Source organism: Quercus robur, chromosome 2, assembly GCF_932294415.1.
Source record: "Quercus robur chromosome 2, dhQueRobu3.1, whole genome shotgun sequence".
Lineage (NCBI taxonomy): Eukaryota > Viridiplantae > Streptophyta > Magnoliopsida > Fagales > Fagaceae > Quercus > Quercus robur.
In genome coordinates, this window is record NC_065535.1 from 26,128,428 (window position 1) to 26,149,529 (window position 21,102).

The window sequence follows — 21,102 nt, forward strand, 5'->3', positions numbered from 1 at the left end:
ACTTGGCCAACAATTATGAAATTTGTAGTGAAAAGAAGAGCAATTTTAATACTCCGATAGTTACCAGGGGCGGAGTCAGGGGGGGTCGAGAGGGGGCACTTGCCCCCCCTGACCTACCCAAATTTTTTTATTTTATTTTATTTTATTTTTTTATTTTTTATGTGTGTAATAGTAAAAGGTGTAGATTTAATTGAAATTGTGATAAATAGTGTGTGAGTAATTGAGCTATATTGAAAATCTCTTTAGCTACATGTTTCAAAATAATACTGTAAAGTGCAGAGCCACAGTAAACAACCACATACATCCTTTTTTTTCTTTGTGGGTATATATATCTCCCTATCTTTTTGAAAAGTCAAACTCAATTGATATATCATATATCTTCATATCTTTTTTTACTTTATCAATATTTTTTAAAGTTCAAAATTTATAAAAATAAACTTAAATAAAGAAGAAAAATCTTAATTGAAGAGACGAAAATAGCACCCAAAAAAAAAGTTTCCTTTCAAAAGTATTAAGATATAAAATTTGGAAACAATTACATGACAAATTCCATAAAATATATTAGGGGATTATTTTATTCGCTATATATATATATATATATATATATATTTTTTTTTTTAAAAAAAAAAACACTAATAAACTATACACAATATAATGATATGCAATGATTTTAGGGGATCTTTTAATATTGAATGATCACTTACTATTCATATTATTGGCATTTAATTGTCAAGTTTGGTTAATATTGTGTATATATGATGCATATGTTGTATGCTACATACACAATATGTATTTGTTTATAGAGACACATGTATATTAGTTATAAATTTTGCCCCCTCTAAAGTCAAATCCTAGCTCCGCCACTGATAGTTACTACGAAGGAGGGAAGATATTTCAATTTTTAAATGATAAATTATTAATAATTATTATTGATAAATAAAAAAATAATTTTAGTAATAAATTCAAATTAAATTAAGTAATAAATTACCATCTATAATTTATTATAAAAGTGGTGTGAACCTATCACCTTCTTATACTAAAAGATATCAATCGTTGAGTTTCAAATTTTTTCCCAATGAAAATAAGTTGCGTGCGTTACGTTGACCATTCAAAAGGCAGGGAAAATGAGAGATTACTTACTATAGTATAATATAATATTATAGATTCATAGATATATATAGTAACCAAAACTAGCGATGCTTTCTCTCTGTCATGTTGACCATATAAAAGAAACAACCAAAATACTAAAACAGCCCCGCCTGAACTCTCTCTCTTCCTTCCTCCGCCGTGGATCACAGGTCTGTGTCTCATACCATCCTTACTTTATTATGCTTTTTAAAATTCTTTCCACGCTATATATATATATATATATATATATGTATACTCAGAAAACTAAACTTGTTTGTTTGTTCCCTGCAGCAGCAAATTGAGATTAAAAAATTTTGATATTGGTTTAGTGTAGTAGCTAGATCAGATAGTGCCTCCCCCATGTTTGAACTGAATCAAAGATGAGAGGACCCCAAAGCCCCATTGAGCCCAGGCACCGACTCTCTACTTCAACAAGGTCAGCTTTCCTTTCCTTCCATTTTTTTTCTTTTTTTTTTTTTTTTTTTTCTTTTCTTAGTGTACCAGTACTTTGTTTTGCTGCCACAGTTATTAAATACTACTAGGATTTCCTTAAACTCACTGATTTTGCTGCTCTACTTGCTACTCTAGTTCTCATTGTATACACTACAAGATTTTAGTACTGGGTCTTTGTTTGTTTGTTTGTTTGTTTTTGATAAGTAGTACTGGGTCTTTGTTTTTTGTGGTACTTTTCTTGTTTTTAACGTTTTGGTCATAATTCTGTGGTTAGGTAGATATGGTGTATCCACTTCGTTTGTCATTGTTTTTGAGTTCCACTGTGTTATTTTTTTTTCCCAAAGATGCATTTCTGTGTTCTGATTTAGCTTCCCAGCTTCCCCAATTGTTGTGATTAAGGGGCTTTAGTTTGGTTGGGGGCTGAGGCTGACCCACCCAGTAAACGATTGTTTTAACTACAAATTCTACTCTAGCTCCGAGGGCTTCCTTTTGCAGCATTTGCTTCAATCAAGTTGAAAGTACACTTCTACATGGAACTGTAGATTATATACTAAGATGCTTACTGGGTGTTTGCCTTATTGTGCTTTGGTTGTTTGTTCCAACTTTTGATAAATTACCATTACATCTGTGTAGCTTTTTCTTGGCCTATGTGTTTCCTCAATCATTTTTGTTTATATGATGAACTTGTTGTAGGATTACAATTATGCATTGTTTGCCTTTGGAGTTGAGAATATGGTTGAGGTTTGTCATGTGAAACTGTAGTGATTGTTTGTGGACTTTTGTACTACATGGAGCTCAATATAATAAGAAATAAGCTACACCCAGGAAATTAGTGGAAAAAGTCTAGCAACTAGAGTTAGTTATGGAAGCTTGGTATGGTTTGCAGACTGTTGAGAATAAAATTCAAGTTCTGGTGTGGCAGCCTTCTCAATGGAGTTCAGCAATGTGGGCTTGGAGAGGATTCTATATGTTGGAGATTGAGCAGGAGTCAATATTCTGAGATGAAAGTTACTTGTGTTATGCAATTAGATAGTAGAAGTTTTCTTGGAGAAATAATTGGAGTACAGGGGTCTCTCTTGTGTAAGTGATTACATTCCATGTACAAGGGCTGCACCTTGCACTTTTTTCAATAAAATTAGTTATCAAAAAAAGAAAAAAAATGGAGTGTAGGGGTTCCTACAAAAGTCTCTTTATTGTGTGGACTGCAGTATTGAGCACACTGATGCTGGACAGCCTTGAAATCTAAGTGAATAAAGGGCTGTCTTGCAAGGAATGTGTTGAGAAGTGAGGTAGATTTAGGGAAGGGGAATAGAAGCTTACGTGGGATATAAAGATGTGAAATTGATGCAGGAATCGCATATGCCTTTTAAATTTAATTTAATTTTAGAATTTGATTGTATTTTTATTGGTCATTTGTATTTTGTTTCAGGTCTAATTAGTTAATCCAGTTATTAGTTTATTTAATTTCCTATAGTTAAGGTTACATTTATAATTTAATAATTGGCCTTCCTAAGTTAACTAGAATTAGGGTTTAGTCCTAGTACTCTATATAAGCATATTATGTACTCCTATGGAGACAAGTTTGCTTGATTAATTAAAATTCTCTTGGAATTTTTTTCCAATTGTTTGATGCTTACTCCTAAAGTTATGTATCATTTAGTTTTTTGTTCCTCAAATTTGTTGTTGCATCCGTTTTGGTCTTGTCCTGTGTCAGAAATAATTTGAGTTTGTTGGAAATCAGTATAGTAAAGAAGATGTGACGGCTGCTGAGAATTACTGGAAGGGGGAAGGAAACAATTGCTGAGAATATTGGCAAGAACAAAAGAGGGTAGAGAGAAAATTAGGTAGGAGGAGGGAGGGAGGGAATTCCTAGACTCAATTTCAACAGATTCCATTACTACCAAAGTGTTACATATTACATCCTTTTATACCAAATGTCACTTCCTAAGGGAGCATTGGAGATTTCAATGATAAATGACTGAGACAGCTCACAAGTTACTAGGATTATTTAAAGCATCAGCTAAGGGCTAGAGGCAGCCACCTTTCTCTGCAATTAAGTTGCTTCATAGCAAACTACTTCAATTCCTCGAATTAGCTTCTGTTTTACCTAAGGGTAGGAACCTATCACCTAAAAAAATAAAAAAGAGAGAAAGAATTAGAAATTAGATAATAATTAATCTACCAAAATCCTTAAAAACAGACTATCATGTTAAGTTTAATTTACTCTAGAGAAACTCTTCAAAATAGGTTGCTGGAGTCATTTATGCTAGCTTCTGGTTTTTTTCTCTTCACATTTCTAGTATTTGATGTGAAAGAAAGAGAATTGTACTTGATAATGGCTTACTTTAGCATTTACAAGATGTACAGTATAAATAGAAGGTGTAGACAACTTTAAAGGGAAGAAAATAAACTCCTATAACAGTTACATACAACTATGAATGGCTGGAATTAAGGAAGTAAATGAGGAGAATTTGAATTTGAATAGAGCTGGAATTGAGGCCTTGATTTGTCACTTAACATCCCCCTTAAAAATGGGGAGCCGGGACTGCATTGTCAGTTTGTCTCAAAGATAGAGAAATCGAGAAGTAGCCAACCTGTTTGTGAAGATATCATCATTTTGGTTATCTGTGCGAACAATTTGTAATTTGAGAACACCAGAGTTTGAGATGCTTATGAACAAAAAGGTAATCAAGTTTAAATATGTTTTGTTTAAGCGTGAAAAAAAGATTGGCAGCGACGCGTGTGGCACTGACATTATCACAGTATAAGTGAGAAAGTAACAATAGTGGGATGTGAAGTTCACTAAGTAGGGAGCGAAGCCATATATTCTGCAACTATACATTCAAGTGCACTGTATTTGGCCTATGAACTTGACTTGACTATGGTGGGTTGTTTCTTGCAAGACCATGAAAGGAGATTAGGTTTATCTACTGAATGGGTTGGTGATTCAGAAAGTTTACATTTGTGATCTCATATATCTATCTACATGATTTTTCAGTGCACTGATTATGGAATTCAGCTAGTTGATTGTGTTGCAATCAGAAATATCTTCAAACCTCAATAATCAATATCATAAACTTTGCTGTGGCCATTTGAATTATTGCTATTCCTATTGTTGCTTGTTGGGCTCTCTTCACTTGCTTTTTGTACATGCATTAATGTGGTTTGGACCTTCTTGTTACAGTGAAGAATCTAACAAAAGAAAGCCTCAAAGAAGTAAAGCTTTTAAAGATGTTGCAAGGGCCCTCCGTATTTCCGTCCAAGATAGGAATTTAAATTGCAAACCTACATTGAAACTTGTGTTGGTGGTTATTGTCTTGGGAGCCTTTTTGACGTTCTTCCACTCTCCAGCAATTCATAATACAGATCATTTATCCAATTCTGTGTCTCGGTATGCATTACTCACCTAGTTTTCACTTCCGACTACCATGTTTAGTTTACTCTTTGGCGGTTTCTTTCTGGAAATTGAGGTTTTCTAGAACTACAATTTCATTTAAAAAAAAAAATTATTTTATGACAGACTATTAGTTGCTCATCCCTCCTTTTCTGGAACTGCAATTGTCACCTAAATTGTCATTCACTATTAAACAAAGAGCATTTTATTGTAATATTTCTCTTCACATCATCTTGAAGAAGTTTGCTGCCTGCAGGGAAACTTTTGTAGACAGCTGGATAAGAGACAGTGCTGCTACACAATATGTATCAGTTTTAGAAATTGACTGGGATCAAATTGAAAAAATTATTGAGAAGCTAATTGATAGGAATGAGTATCAGGGAATTGGCTTGTTAAACTTTAATGAAAGTGAGATTGATCACTGGAAGCAGCTGATACCGGATGCCGAGCATGTTAATCTGCACCTGGACTATGTGTCAAGCAACATAACATGGGAATCCTTATACCCCGAATGGATAGATGAAGAAGAAGAATTTGAGGTTCCTATTTGTCCTTCTCTACCCAGGATTAAAGTTCCTGGAAAACCACGGATTGATCTTGTTGCAGTCAAACTTCCCTGCAACAAGTCAGGGAGCTGGTCCAGAGATGTGGCTCGTTTTCACTTGCAGCTTGAAGCGGCAAGGATTGCTGCCTCTTCCAAAGGGAATCATCCAGTGCGTATGCTTATTGTGTCTGACTGCTTCCCAATCCCAAATCTCTTCAATTGCAAGGAACTTCTCACACATGAAGGGAATGTGTGGCTCTTTCAACCCAACCTGAATACATTGAGAAATAAGCTGCAGCTTCCAGTTGGGTCATGTGAACTTGCAGTTCCTCTCAAGGCTAAAGGTCAGTTTGAAACCTAGTGTGTTGTTGGTTGATGTGTGAGTGTGTTTTCCCTTTCCCTCTTTGACTTTTTCTAAGTCAGTTTTTGTTGCAACAAAGAGCTGATGGTCCAGCATCTTCTATTTCCATCTTTCTTATAGTGTATTTAGAATTTTTGAAATTGGAGGGGAGGAAGAGAGAAGAAAGGGGGGGGGGGGGGGAGGGGGGGGGTGGGGTGTTGGTGTGGGTAGGAGAGTTGAAGGGGAGTTTTCAGATTTGTGATTAGGTTTTGCCGAGTTTACTCAAAATGTTTTGATCAAGTACACAGGTCAACTGTATGTACATATATTCTTGGGACAGTTGCAACTTGGGAAAAAAATTGAAATGACCTCAAAAGCAAGTCTTAGGAGTTTGGGTTCTAATGATATTATTCACAAAGAGACTAGTACTTTAATATTATTTTGATGAGGTAAACCTAAATATCTAACTGGACTTAGTACCGGTCGTCAAAGAAAGTGATGCTGTTTAGATTCTTATCATTGAAACCTCCTCCATGGAGTTAGGTCCAGTGCATCTTCATTATGTCACAATTATAGAAAAATCAAGCTGAGCCAGAAAAGGAGGGAAAACAAGAGAGAAAAGATTGAAAAATCAGGAAGTTTTGCTTTTAGAATTAAATTGGTCTTGTCATTTCCAACAGGCTTGTAGCCCTGATTGACACCTACTCCTTTGTTCCTGTGCCATGTTCTTGAACCCCTCCCCCCCCCACCCAAAAAAAAAGGGTTCTTGTAATTGCAAAATACTTGAGTGTGAAACTAACCTATTCTTTATAAACAGAAAACTTTTACTCAGAAAGAGCACATCGAGAAGCATATGCCACAATCCTGCACTCTGCGCATGTATATGTTTGTGGGGCTATCACGGCAGCTCAGAGTATCCGCATGGCTGGTTCAACACGAGATCTTGTGATACTTGTTGATGAAACAATTAGTGAATATCACAGAGGAGGATTGGAGGCTGCTGGGTGGAAGATCCATACAATTCAAAGGATCAGGAACCCAAAAGCTGAAAAGGATGCATATAATGAATGGAACTACAGCAAATTCCGTCTTTGGCAGTTGACAGATTATGACAAGATCATATTCATCGATGCTGACCTGCTCATTCTAAGGAATATCGATTTCCTGTTTGAGATGCCAGAAATAACTGCCATAGGAAATAATGCTACTCTGTTCAACTCAGGAGTTATGGTGGTTGAACCATCAAATTGTACATTCCAGCTGCTAATGGATCACATCAACGAGTTTGTGTCCTATAACGGTGGGGACCAGGGGTATCTGAATGAAGTCTTCACATGGTGGCACCGGATTCCCAAACATATGAACTTCTTGAAGCACTTCTGGGAAGGCGATGAGGTGGAGAAGAAGGAGATGAAAACTCGTCTCTTTGGGGCTGATCCTCCAATCCTTTATGTCATCCATTACCTGGGTAACAAGCCATGGCTTTGCTTCCGGGACTATGACTGCAACTGGAATGTGGACATTTTGCAGGAGTTCGCCAGTGACGTTGCACATAAAAGGTGGTGGCAGGTGCATGATGCCATGCCAAATAATTTGCAGAAGTTTTGTTTGCTCAGGTCTAAGCAAAAGGCGGCATTGGAATGGGATCGGAGGCAAGCGGAGAAAGGAAATTACACCGATGATCATTGGAAAATTAAGATAAAAGACAAGCGTTTAAAGACATGTTTTGAGGATTTCTGCTTCTGGGAGAGCATGTTATGGCACTGGGGTGAAGCGAATTGGACAGATAATGCTACTGTTGCTCCAGCCCCACCTGCAATTACTACCAAATCTCTATCCTCTTTGTGACTTATACTTGTTTTTCCTCATACTTCAACATCTTTTTCTTTTAGTTTAAGAAATATCAGGTTTACTGATTATCATCATGTATTTCATTTTATACAAATTCTTTTATAGTAGACTTTATATTAAACTATTTTATTTATTTATTTATTTTAATATACATGTTTTCCATCTGGTGGCATAGATCTGTGTACCTTGAATTGAATGCATTTTGAAGCTCAATTCCTTGGTATCATGATTTCAGTCCATACTCTACTCATCTTGACGATGGAATGGATAGGTGACAAGTTTGATTGTTTGTTATTTTTGTTTTTAATAATTTTAAATAGGTTAGGTGACAAGTTAACTAAGCCTGTGTTTTTTCTATATAAAAAAATAAAAAAACTAAGCATGTGATCATCTATTATCCTATCCTATGGTATGGAATAGTAAATTCTAACACGAAATTACTCAATTGAGCATATTTGTTAAAGAAGCAAGTTGTCAAGTTATGAGATGAGAAGCGGCTGAGAGAATTCAGTTCCAGCAACCGTTACCTTTTGAAGGGATATTATTACGGCCAATAATAAATTATTAAAAAAGATGTCCAATTTTTTTTTTTTAATTTTATATTTTTATAAAATTTGTTCCCTATTGGGTCACATGATTTTTGGGTTAATGAGATTTTCTTTTTTACGAAACGGGTTAATGAGAATTGAGAGGGTTATAGGAATTTTTTTTTTTGGGAGAAAATAATAATGTTTTATTAGTAGTTGTTAAAAATAGCTTTGTGATGAAATTATTTTGGAGAATAGCTTTTCTTTGAATATATATATTTTATTATTAGGCATTAAAATTTTAAAACTGTGTATTGTAAACACTTTGGAAACACAATTCCAGTGCAAAATTTTAAAAGTTTATAAATGCTTCAAAACATGATGTTTTAAGAGAGATTAATCTCCAAAATATAATTTTCTTATAGGAGTATTTTTAATAAATAAAAATAAAACAATAATAATATTATTATTTCAATTCCAAAAAAACCCAGGAATGAGGATAGGAATTAGGAATAGGGATTCACACAGATTGAAACGACGTCGGTTGGGATTGGCTCACAACATTAGGAAACAGAGAAAATCATCATCAGCGGGCGGGTGACATTAGTGCATTAGCACTAGCAGCACAGGCAGTGAGAGTGAGAGTGAGAGTGAGTGAAGTGATAATAGAGAGAATTCAGAAATCAGAATTGTTTGTTTGAAATTTGAAAGACAGACAGACAGAAATGGAATCAATAACAAGATGCTCTCCTGCGTCTACTATTTCTTTTATTAGCTTCCACAAGCAGAAGCAGAGGTCCAATTTCAACTTCTCATTCCCATTTTGTTATAGAAACTTCTTCTTCAAGTCCCATACTACTACTACTACTACTACTACTAATAATAATATAATTTATGCCCGTAACAACCGTAACACAACCTCTTCAGAATCCGACCCTGTTCTCCAACCAACCATTATTCAACAAGTTTTATTGGATGACGACGACGACTTTCAACATGGTATGTTGACTTACTTTCTTTCATTCTCAATTATTTACTTTACTTAACTAATTCTTCCTTGTTTGTTTGTAGAGGATGAATCCTTGGATGACGATTATTTTCAAGACGAGGACGATTATGATGCCGATGCTCAACTCTATGTAAGCTCTCTCTCTCTCTCTCTCTCTCACTTCTCAATTTTTTATTTTTATTTTAATCTAGTGAAGTTGTTGTTAATTAAGTACTCACTGAGAATTATTATTATTTTGTGAATAAGGTTGGGGATGGAGTTGGAGGGGGTGGAATTTCTCTGGCTGGGACATGGTGGGATAAAGAAGCGTTAAGGATAGCCGAAGAGGTGTCTCTATCATTTGATGGTGATCTCCAAATCTATGCCTTCAAAACTACTTTAAATTCCACCATTCAACTCCGCATTGACAAGCTCTCTAATAAGTAATCTATCTATCTATCTATCCATCTTATCAATTATAAATTCTCATTCTACTTGAATATTTTGTCATCTTTAATTAAAAGAGTGGATGTTGGTTGTTGAGTGCTTTGAATCATTAGTGGTGTCAATCCGATAAATGTTGTGATGTCATGCTTGTATCCCATCAATTATATGTCTGTTGAGACACGGAGCTTTGTGTCTAATAACAATGATTGTTTTCTTACTCTAAACATCACTCTAGAAAACTAAGTCTGCTTTTATCAGATGCCATGATGTCAAGTTTCTTTTTTGTATATTGTATTCATGATCCAATCCGCAAGACCCATGATTGGGAATATTGCTTTGGACAAATCTGGCTTAATTAAATTTAAGTTGATGTGATGAAGTTTTTCTTGCAAAAAATGGTGATATCTTGAGTTCAATAGATCCCTGAAAACTTTTTTTCTTTTGTTGATTTTTCATGAATGGGCAAGTATGTTGTAGAAGTTCTACTTCTTTCATGCACATGCCAATTCTTTCCCGCACATTACTCCTATTATTTTTATAACTTTATGAGACTTCTCTGCTATATATTTTTATTCTTCATAGTTTTCAGCATGCCAATGTGCAAATTTAAAGTAAGTTGTGGGTTTGGATTGGTTGATAAAGATGAGATTCAAAAAATACCCATAGCCCCAAATGGTTGGGCTGTACAGAAAAAGAATTATTTGTGAAGTTAAATTCTGTCTCATCTTTCAATTAGGAGATTGACGCAATTTTTCCTACCTTTGAGGGATTTGACAGAAGGGAGTAGTTTCATGCAGACAATTGGTCCGAGAAAGGAGAAAGGTGCATAAAATTTATAAAAAAAATTATCAAAGTATGTTTTAAGGCTCTAAACAAACTCAACTGGTGGGCTTTGACTAAAATGATACTTCTTCTCACAAGGGTGGAGGGTGAGGTTGTGAGTTTAGAACTCACTATGTGCATGTGTAACGTATCAATAAAAAGAAGACTGTAATCAAACTTAAGCCTTTTGACTTTGTGTCAAAGGTGTATGAGTGTATCAGGCCAAATTCATTTTATTTTTCCATTTAAATTGTTCTTATATGTAATTGATGAGAATTTTTTTTTTAATATGATCAGATTTTCTTGCTAAATGTAACTTTCTATAAATCATGCATGCCTTTTGCTTAATAATAAAAGCTTCTGCAGCTTTAACTCAATGTGATTTGCAGGTCTGGTTCCCCCAGTATGGAAGATATTGAAGCCTTTTCTGTAGCCTATAGAGCACGTTTAGATGAAGCACAGCTCAATAAATCTATTCCTGACAATATATCTTTGGAGGTATCTGTTTCCCAATTGTTTTCATTTTTTAGTGTTAATTTGGGTGGGGGAGACTCAACTCTACAACGTAGAAACCTTAAATTTAATTTATGGGTGTAGATGTACCTAGCTGTGTGCTTGACATGTAGGCCTGTCTTTGATAGATCAAATGATCAATTATATAATTTGAGATGTGTTGTTTGTTTCAAACTCTTTTCAAGATTGAAAGTTAATATAGGTGAATCTATAATAATAACTATTGGTAATGTGGTGGATGTAGAAGAACTAGTGGCTATTTTTGGTTGTAAGATGTAAACCCACCTATAAAATGTTTGAGTTGTCATTTGGTTGTCCTTTCAAATCAACAGGAGTATAGGATAATGTAACTTAAGAAATAGAGAGAAAATTGACAACCTGGAAAAAACTTTATTTATCCAAAGGAGCTAGGATTGCTTACCAAAAAAGAGCACTTTGTCTTGCTTACCAACTTATTTTCTTTCTCTTTTCCCTTTGCTTGTTGGTATAATTAATGGACTTGAGAAATTGCAATTTGACTGTCTTTGGGGTGGCTTTGGTGATGAGTTCAAATAACATATCGTTAATTAAAAGACAATTTGCATGCCTATTCAATTTTGGGGAGTTGGGTGTCAAAAAGCTGTTGCCTTTTGACAATACCTTGTTAGAGGAAAATATTTTAGGATTATGTAGGGGAAAGGGAGTAAGGGACCATCTTTGGAGGAGGGTCAGTAAAAGTATGTTTTTGTGGGGAGGGTGGTATTCTAATGAAGTTTGTAGTTCTTATAAGACAAGTTTGTTGGAACATATTAGGGCTGGCTGAGAAAATTTCTCCAAATTTATTAGATTTGATGTGGGGGAATGATACTCTATTCTTTTTTGGTGTGACCTACAAAAAAAAATAAAAATAAATAAATAAAGGAATGAGATGGATAAATTATAAAGGAATGGATCATTTATTGCTTCATTGTGATATTGCTTGAAAATGATAAACAATGGTATTCCATTTGTGTGGGATTTTTTGGCTTATACCTAGAAGGGTGGTTTCTTTGTTGTTTTTGTTGGAAGGGACGCTTTGGAAGGCATTGTAGTAATATTATTTGGAACATAATTCTCCTAAGCACTTTGTGGTGTATTTGGAGGAAGAGAAACACTCAAAGCAAGGGTGTGGGAGTTTGGTGTTAGAATTGAAGCATTTGTGTTTATGTAATCTATTGATGAGGGACATTGTACACATCATTAAAAGATTTTGATTTTGATTTTTTTTTTTTTTTTTTCACTTTCAAAAATTTCTAGAATGGGGTTTTATTTTCTTGTTTTTGAGAATTTTAGTCAAAATTGAGTCCTTATAAGGTAGGATATTGATTAGAATCTTTTAGAAAATATTTTTCCTTGGAAATTAAGTTTTCTAGAGCACTTTAATTGGCGACTAAGTTGTAAAATGAAATTTATGTCTCTTATCAATAAAGATTCTAGTCTTTTGCTCTCTATTTGCTTGGTGGATTCCATATTTTTACTGTGTGGATCAGGTGTTCTAATGGTCTAGTCATGCACTAAACCTTCTCTTACATGTTACTTCAAGTGTTATCATAGCCTTGATAAGCTTAATGTGGTGGCCAAATGAGTAAGCTTATAGCAATACTTTGCAACGACGATCAAGCAATGTAGGCCATTCGGGCTATGCTGAAAGTTCAGAAGGCTGTTACAATCCAATGAGTGTTAAGATTTTCTTGTTGATCCTAGGATTTACGCTAATAAGAATTGTGGAAGCGATGGGAAAAATCATACTAGAGATTTCTCTTGCAGTTAGCCTATTTGTAGATGGATTGCTATATACCAAAAAAAAAAAAAAAAAAAATCCATCTTCAGATGGATATTCGTAAATGGGATTTCATTAAGTGGATTCTTGATTTGGAAAATTATTTTGATTATCGTGAGATTCATGAAGAGCAAAAGTGAGACTTGTATCAAATAAATTAGAGAGTAATGTGGCTAATGGTGGAATGACATGCAAGATTATAAGTGTTTCAACTATTAAGGTAAGCACGAAATTCCTTCTTGGCAAAGAATGCAAAGGATTTTAGTTGGTATTTTTTCCTGTGAATATTATGTTATGTTACATTATACAAGTGATCCTAGGATTTACACTAACAAGAATTGTGGAAGTGATGGGAAAAATCATACTAGAGATTTCTCTCGCGGTTAGCCTATTTGTAGATGGATTGCTATATACCCAAAAAAAAAAAAAAATCCATCCTCCAATGGGATATTCGTAAATGGGATTTCATTGAGTGGATTCTTGATTTGAAAAATTATTTTGATTATCGTGAGATTCATGAAGAGCAAAAGTGAGACTTGTATCAAATAAATCATAAATTCCTTCTTGGCAAAGAATGCAAAGGATTTTAGTTGGTATTTTTTCTTGTGAATATTATGTTATGTTACATTATACAAGTGATGATTATAGATATGAATACATATAATGGGGATTGTATTGAAAATTGTGTCACCTGACCCCCAAAACTAGATTATTGGCCAAAACACACGATAATGAGCTTTATGTACAACCATCAAGAGGAGATATTGTTTTGGAATTAGACATTTTAAAGCCAGTTGTTGAAGAAAATATTGAAAAGGTTGAACAAGATCAATTTTTACAAGAAATTAATGAATTGAAAGTTGAAGATAGTAGTTTCTAAGAAGTTGAAGAGATAAAAAAGGAACGATGGATGCTTTTGAGAAAATTGATGAAAATTATGTTGTAGCTAAAGATCCATTAGGTCAACATTGTCGAGAAAATTATTGAAGATGTTACTAAATTCAAATTAGATGATTACAAGTATCAAGATCCCATTATATTTCATTGGAACATATTGATTTCATTGGGGTTAAAAGATTCGATTTGGCTATTAATTCTTATTTGGTGAATCTTGTCAATTGCATGAAAATATAGGAAAATAGATTTCAAGTTGCATTATTAGTTCAACTTTTGAGAGAAGACAAAAACATTACAATATTCGAAATATTTTGGCATGGAAGTTTCCAAAATCCAAATATTGAGTGTTAACTTGAGGGCAAGTTTTTTTTCCAAGCGGAGGAGTTTGTCGTAGGACATTTTACACATCATTGGAAGATTTTTATTTTTAATTTTTGTAATCTTCAAAACTTTCTTGATTTTTATTTCTTGTTTTTGAGTATTTTAGTCAAAATTGAGTTCTTCTGGTAGGCTATTGGTTAGAATCCTTTTGAGAATATTCTTCCTTGGAAATTTTGGAGCATTTGAAGTTGTAAAATGGAATTCAAAAGTCCCCTATCAATAAAATTCCAGTATATTTCTTTTTTTTTTATTTATTTTCTTTTAGGAACCTAGAGGTTTCTAATGGGGATGGGTATGAATTGTAGGGGGATTGATGGGAATTGTAGGGAAATTGACTTAATTCGAGGGGGTAGTCACCCTCCAAAGAGAGAGAGAGAGAGAGAGAGAGAGAGAGAGATGCATTAGTGCACTAAGAAGTTGGTTTATTCTTCAATTCATATCTAATGTTGAATTACAATCATGTATTTATAGGAGACTAGCTCTAATGTCATTCGCTCACATGACTCAAGATAATTGGATAGTTAATTCAACATGTGCTTTATGAATTAAATCATGTGTTAAATGAGCTACATGTGCTCAAATTCTAACGAACTCATCCTAATCATAATCTCAACCAACTAGCTAACTACCTAACTAAAGGAATTATAACAATTATTTGATATTCCTAACATTTTCTTGGTGTATTCTAGATCTCTACCTCGTGGATTTTCTAGTTGTTTTTAAGGTTTAGTAATGCACTAACTCCTCTTGGTATCACACTGTGTCATCTATACAATTGGATGGCTCTCACAAGTTTTTTCTCTTCCTCAAATTTGTTGGTGTTTGCTGGTATGATAAAATTAGAGATATTCTTTCTAGGTGTTTCTTTTTATATATCTCCCTAGTAATAGGGTTACAAATTACAATCCTTTTTCAGTTTTTTAAAAATGTATCTCTTCCCATATATAACATAGCAAAAGCAACCCTCCATGTTTGCAAAATATCAACTTGGTAAAAAATCAATCATTATCTCATCTATAAAATGTTTAAATTTCAAGGTTTAAAAAAAAAAAAAAAATTACAATTTTAAAATTGCACTCAAAACATCTGTTTATAGGTCAGTTACTAAATAATATCCAATTTACATGAAATTGGCATGCATGTTAAGAATAAAGAGAACATGTAATTATTTGGTGGGATTTTCAAAATATTAATTCCGTCAAAAGTTATAAATGGTGTAAGATTAACATATACTTACACCAAGTGAACTATATGTAAATCAAGAAAGAACATTATTTTAAATTTTTGGATCTTAAGTTACCTGTCTCCTCTTAGGTGTCATCTCCTGGTGTCGAAAGGGTAGTTCAGATTCCACATGAGCTGGATCGGTTCAAGGATCGGCCTATGTATGTGAAATATGTCGATGAGGTTACAGCAAATGGTTCATCAGCAGAAAGTGATGGTGTTTTTAGGCTAATTTCTTTTGACATGGAGAGTAAATGTTGCACCTGGGGTTTAGCGGATGTGAAAAAAAATAGAGAGAAGGCAGGGAAAGGAAGACCACTTAGCAGGAAACAAAGGGAGTGGCGTTTGAGCACATCATTTGATTCCTTACGTTTAGTTCGATTGTATTCTGATATTTAATTTTTTTTTTTTTTTTTGATCTTTTTAATTACTTTTCTCCAAAATCATGTGCCTCTGTAGAAACTCCAGAAGTATGCACGCTTACACAGCATTGTAGATGAATACACCTTTACAATTAAAAAGTTATCTTTCTCAATTTGCCATTTCTGGCACAATCCTATCTCCAAAATAATGAGTTGCAAAATTGTTATGTTACTGTAAACATAACGTATTACTAAACTTGTTTATTTACTTCAAATATATTAATAACTTCTGTTTATTTGTTCTGACACACACACACACACACAAAAGAAAATAAGAGAAAAAGAGAGATATTAGGGCTAGGTGTTGGAGAAGCCATCTGGGTCAATGTTTGAAGAGGTTTTGACCTTGATAAACTCCTTAGAGCTTGAAACATTTTCTTCATCTCCTTGCCTAGTTCAAGGAAAAGCTAATAGTAGATAAGGGTTTCTGATACCATAGAGTTTTAAGAAAGTAGAAATTTGGTATGATCTTGTTCTGAGATTGGCACTGAAGTCAAGCAGGGATGCTGTGTTAACCGAGAGTGATTTTGAGTGTGAAAGTTCATTTTTCCAAACCCAAGTGAATGGTGCAAGAGTAGCTGCAATGTCTTCAGTGATACCATGGGAGCCATTTTGAAACTAGTCTTTGAACAAGATGAATCAGATGTCCTTTCTACTAGTTGGAATCAAGGTATGACTACACTGTTGAAACTAGCCACATGCTAGGTGATAGGTCAAGGCTCATAGTGCTTGATGTTGTTCCTTGACCAAATTGGATATATTTGACATGTCTGGCTGCATGACTTAGATAAGTTAAATGTGGTAGTATTTGTATTTTTACTTAATATGACAGCAGAGCTGCATTTTTTACCTCTACTTTTGGGTAGCATTGAAGTTCATCTTATTGTTTGGGTCAGGCTTGGTTGTGCTATATCATTATTGTTATGGCATGTACAATACTACTTAAGATATATTGCTGATTCAGAAGGTTCTTACAAATGGTAAACAAATCTGGTCACAAGTCATTTTTTAATATGTATACACGTATATAACTCAAACTTGAAAAGAAGGAAACATTGTTCTTTAATTGTAGCAAACTATTTAAAAAGTCATACAATTGCTGTTTATTTATCTTTGGTTTTAAAAATAATTTATGCATGAAAACTATCTATTAGGAGAGGGGCGACATAGTTATGGTTAATATGTGAACGATGGATTTCTATTTTTAATTCATGGATCTTTTCCTAATTGTCTCAAAAGGTTTAGAATTTGTCATAGTTTTGTTATCTAGGTGAATATATTTATTTCTTTTCTTGTAATTTATCTTTTGGCTTTGATCAAATATACCTACCTGACCTTAAAGAGTTCATGCACTTGACATCAATCTGCCTGGTTTAATTTTTAAGGTTTAGTGAGTTTAGGTTTATAGATGAAATTATATGTAACTCAAATGTGATGATGATGCTAAAAAAAAGGCATGAAGTTAAAATCCATTTGTCTCCGTACTTTCAGCTTGGAGGTATTCCCCTATTTAAATCTTGACGATAAAGTAAATTTATGGGTTCTACTTCTAGAAACAACCCGTGTGTGTGATTAATCTATCTTTGTCTTTCATTCTCTCTAAGAATGTGTGAGTTACAGCAATGAGAGGGGGATGACATATCTAGTCCGACATCATTGTTTCATTATCCACTATGTTGGGTCAACATTTGAATCATATACTTTTTTATCTTTTTGTTAAATGGAATCATATACTTTTTATCTTTTTGTTAAATGCTGGTTCTCAATTCTTCCATTATTCATTTGAATCTTGAACCAAATGATAAAATCTTTTTTAAAATAGTAAGACAATTTGGTGATAAGATGTCTCATTGACTATACTTTTGTTTGGTACCTTTGTATTAGTTTCTGTTAATGTTAATTGAATTGCTTTTGTATTAATTTCATCAATGTGCTCTCCCACAAATTAAGATTAATCTTTCAAGTATGCTTTCTTTATTGCTAAAACCAAACAATTTTCATCTTTTTGTTCTAAATTTCTGTCATAGTAATGACAATCGAATGGAGCATAGAGATGTGATAATTAATTAGGATCCATTTGGTTGGGCTAAAAATCAAATTATCATCTTAATGAAGAGCATAGATTCGTTAAAAGCTGATAAGTGATAACACAAAGAAGCATAAGAGGTTGAATGGTTGGGGACTGTGGACCACAAGGCACAAACTTGTTGATTCTTTATAGGGCTTATGATGCTAATACTATGCTTTATGTATACCATCTTTTGTAAATTTTTTGGAAAAAGTTGGTTGTCAGCCCCTCCACTGTGTATACCAGATTTAAAAATTAATAGTCAGCCACAGACTTTATCTTTACTGTTTACACTATAGTCCAAGGTGCCCCAAAAATTAGTGCATGTGTCATTGGGAGGAAACATATCCACACACACACACTCCAAACTGTTTGATCTTTCTGTTTGATTTTCACCAAGCTCCTCACAACATTCATTATTGTCCACTTTGGTTTTGCAAGGACCCCTTTAAATTCTGAAATGAATGATGACTTCTCAGGAAACTATTAACTGCTTAACAATCAATTTCACTGAAATGTCTACAGATATAGAGGGTTTGACCGCTCCAAAGCACAGTGACATGGCATGCCATAATTGTTAGTTAATTATTATTTATTTATTTTTTTTAAAGAGTGGATAAAAAGAATTACAATGCCTTGATTGTTTTGAAGGATGTAGCTCTAGATTCTTGCAAGTTACAAGACAAATTTGTTGGACTGCATATTGAAATGGATTATCGATTCGGCCAAACTGAGATTATGAGATGTAACCTTATTTGTTAACTGTTCTTGGTGGAATGATTAACTATGTTTATGGTTGTGGAACTCATAATTGGTCTTCAATTTTGTTTGACCGAAAGGGTTATTTCTCTCTTTTGCTGTTTATATGGACTTTGCTCATCATCTCTCTCTTTTTATCTTTATTTTTTTGTCACTCCTTTCCCCCTTACCATCAATGTGTGCTTGACTTTCAATGTTAAAAGTTGGGTGGGTTCTCGAAAGAAAAAGATGTAAGCCAAACCAGAGCTTCCTTGGATTCTTATCCTAAACTTATATTATATTATTGTCTAGTAATCTTCTTTCGGAATTTGTGTAATATTGTTGAAGCAAGGTTTAAATTGTTCGACTCCTGATGGCCTAAAAAAAGGGGAAAATTTTTGTTACACACTTGTTATTGCATATTCCGTATACACTCAATTTGAAATCTTGTTTTGAAAATATTAAACACAATTTCATAATTTTAACTAAAATCGTATTTTCAAAACATGAGTATACAATAGAATGTGTCATGTGATAATCATTACTCTTAGGGAAAAAAAGAAACTCATGATTCAAAATGTTGCTCTTGCTTTAGGTGTCTTTTAATTCATTAGTTTATTGTTGTTACCTTGTCATCATTCACTACTTGTTACGCTTGTAATTATCACAAAAAAAAAAAAAAAAAACCTGCTTGTTATGCTTGTGGAATTAATTTTCTTTCTCTGCTATCCCAAATCATTATGGTGCAAATTGCGAAAAAGCAGACCTACTTCACGGGGGCCAACCATTTCCTCCGATGAGTGCCACCCGTTCTGCTTCTCTAAACAGGTTCGATACTTTCAATAAGAACAAAACCAGCTATATCCCATACAAAAGAATTTCTTCTTTTCCATTCAGTAAATGTCACAGGCACAACTTTTTTCGCAACAAATTCTATGATGAAGGTGAACAAAACTGGCACAAATAAATTATCACTTTTTCTCCATCATTCACAGGGACCACTTCAGCAATTATAGAATTTGCTACATGTTAAAGATATACTCTCAATCAAGTCTTTCCAATTCTACTTGGTGTGAAAGCAAAGCAACTTAATTATTTGATGTGCAAGCAAAGACATCTTAATTCTACTTCTATTGCAAGTCTTGTGTAGTCGGCCCTTGGCCATAGCAACCCCTCCTTGCTCATTGATGCAGCTGTTCTTGAGCCTTTCTAGCTGTCTTCTGGTATTCGGTATTCATTTGTTGTCGTTGTTTAATGCCATCATCAGTAATTTGCACAATTCACTTTATAGTTTGCTCAGTCTATTCGCTATCCATTTTTTTTTTTTTTTGGGAGAGAAAAGACCATAGTGCTTTTATTAAGTAAAGCTACTTAAATCAGCTTGAAATACAGAAACAACTTCCAAGTTTTATAGCAAAAATTGCTCTTGTATGTATTAAAGTTTTGGATCATTCATTTTTTTTTTTTAAGACTTTAGTAGTTCCATTAATTTTTTATTTATTAACTTTGGTGGACAATTTTGTAATTTATATTTAAAATAAAAATCTTAAGAATTTCATTATGAAAATGGAAAAATAATTTTATTCTATGAAAGATCAACATTGAGTATACTTTTTATAAGTGATACGAAGTTTTTTTGTTGATCTTTTTTTTATATTTTTTTTTACGTCTAATATATATATATATATATATAAATATTTTTTGTCTGATATATTAGATTAGAAAATTTTTGTAATTTCATTAGAGTTTAGAAGAAGATAATTTTGGATATAATATATATTAAGAAAAAATAAATAAAAATTCAGGGGATTTTTAGGGCCCACTTGATCCTTACATACATAGTTCCGTCCCCAGATACTTTCGAAATCACAAGGACTAAAAGCGATTTTAATCGATAAATTGTAGTATGCTTACTTCTTTAACCGTATGCGCACGTGTAGCCGCAGTTATTATACAATATCCTAAACTCTTTTGGAGCAAATCACAATGATATTAGTGCCACGATAATCACAAAGCACCAAAACCTTTTTCGAGTTGAGCAATTGGAATAATTGGTGCATGCATGTTTAAAAAGGAACATCCTACAAATTTACTGCAAATGAACCTATCAGTATCGGAACTCAAAACGAAAACGAAAACGAAAAAATCTTCTCTAATGAACCCCCTAATTGGCCCATTATTCAATAGGATTTTATTAATGTGTGCCCCTAATTGGCCAATTATTTAATAGAATTTTACTAATGTGTGCCCCCTAATATAAAGTTTAATATGTGCCCTAAGGGCACACATTAACCGAACTCTATTTAATATACTCCAAAACTTATTAGGGCACACATTAACTGGATTCTATTTAATATACTCCAAAACTTATTTATACACATACATACATACCAGTCCAAGTCTGGGCTGGTGAAGCTGCACTTTTTTGACCACATTCCCATTATATTATGATTCATGAACATGAACCGTGATCTACTTGTTTCTTTGTGGAAAAAGTTCAAAGCGCATATATTTTTTCACAACTTCTTACTATAATTGTACTGAAAAAATCCTCTCTAATGAGCCCC

The 21,102-nt window shown here is 33.6% G+C and overlaps 2 protein-coding genes across 3 annotated transcripts; both read left to right on the forward strand.

Moving 5' to 3' along the window:
* Positions 1 to 1,174: 1,174 nt before the first annotated feature.
* On the forward strand, positions 1,175 to 7,882 carry LOC126713070 (putative UDP-glucuronate:xylan alpha-glucuronosyltransferase 3). 2 transcript variants are annotated; one of them, XM_050412720.1, is made up of 5 exons: positions 1,175 to 1,298; positions 1,420 to 1,564; positions 4,766 to 4,972; positions 5,232 to 5,863; positions 6,677 to 7,882. In XM_050412720.1, exons 2-5 carry the CDS (start codon positions 1,509 to 1,511, stop codon positions 7,705 to 7,707), a joined length of 1,926 nt encoding a protein of 641 aa, XP_050268677.1. In that variant the 5' UTR covers positions 1,175 to 1,298; positions 1,420 to 1,508; the 3' UTR covers positions 7,708 to 7,882. The 2 variants fall into 2 exon arrangements, with proteins under 2 accessions (XP_050268677.1, XP_050268676.1); XM_050412719.1 differs by having other exon boundaries at positions 1,188 to 1,298; positions 1,423 to 1,564.
* Positions 7,883 to 8,750: 868 nt separating this feature from the next.
* LOC126713072 (uncharacterized) lies at positions 8,751 to 15,861 on the forward strand. The gene is made up of 5 exons (XM_050412723.1): positions 8,751 to 9,236; positions 9,309 to 9,376; positions 9,493 to 9,668; positions 10,884 to 10,992; positions 15,398 to 15,861. Exons 1-5 carry the CDS (start codon positions 8,963 to 8,965, stop codon positions 15,704 to 15,706), a joined length of 936 nt encoding a protein of 311 aa, XP_050268680.1. The 5' UTR covers positions 8,751 to 8,962; the 3' UTR covers positions 15,707 to 15,861.
* The last annotated feature ends 5,241 nt before the right edge of the window (positions 15,862 to 21,102 follow it).

Excerpts from the sequence above, each read along its gene's own strand:
- LOC126713070 (XM_050412720.1), top strand. The coding sequence starts at position 1,509 with ATGAGAGGACCCCAAAGCCCCATTGAGCCCAGGCACCGACTCTCTACT. Across the intron at positions 4,973-5,231 it reads TTATCCAATTCTGTGTCTCG|GGAAACTTTTGTAGACAGCT; the intron begins GTATGCATTACT and ends TGCTGCCTGCAG. Across the intron at positions 5,864-6,676 it reads AGTTCCTCTCAAGGCTAAAG|AAAACTTTTACTCAGAAAGA; the intron begins GTCAGTTTGAAA and ends CTTTATAAACAG.
- LOC126713072 (XM_050412723.1), top strand. The coding sequence starts at position 8,963 with ATGGAATCAATAACAAGATGCTCTCCTGCGTCTACTATTTCTTTTATT. Across the intron at positions 9,377-9,492 it reads ATGCCGATGCTCAACTCTAT|GTTGGGGATGGAGTTGGAGG; the intron begins GTAAGCTCTCTC and ends TTTGTGAATAAG. Across the intron at positions 10,993-15,397 it reads CTGACAATATATCTTTGGAG|GTGTCATCTCCTGGTGTCGA; the intron begins GTATCTGTTTCC and ends GTCTCCTCTTAG.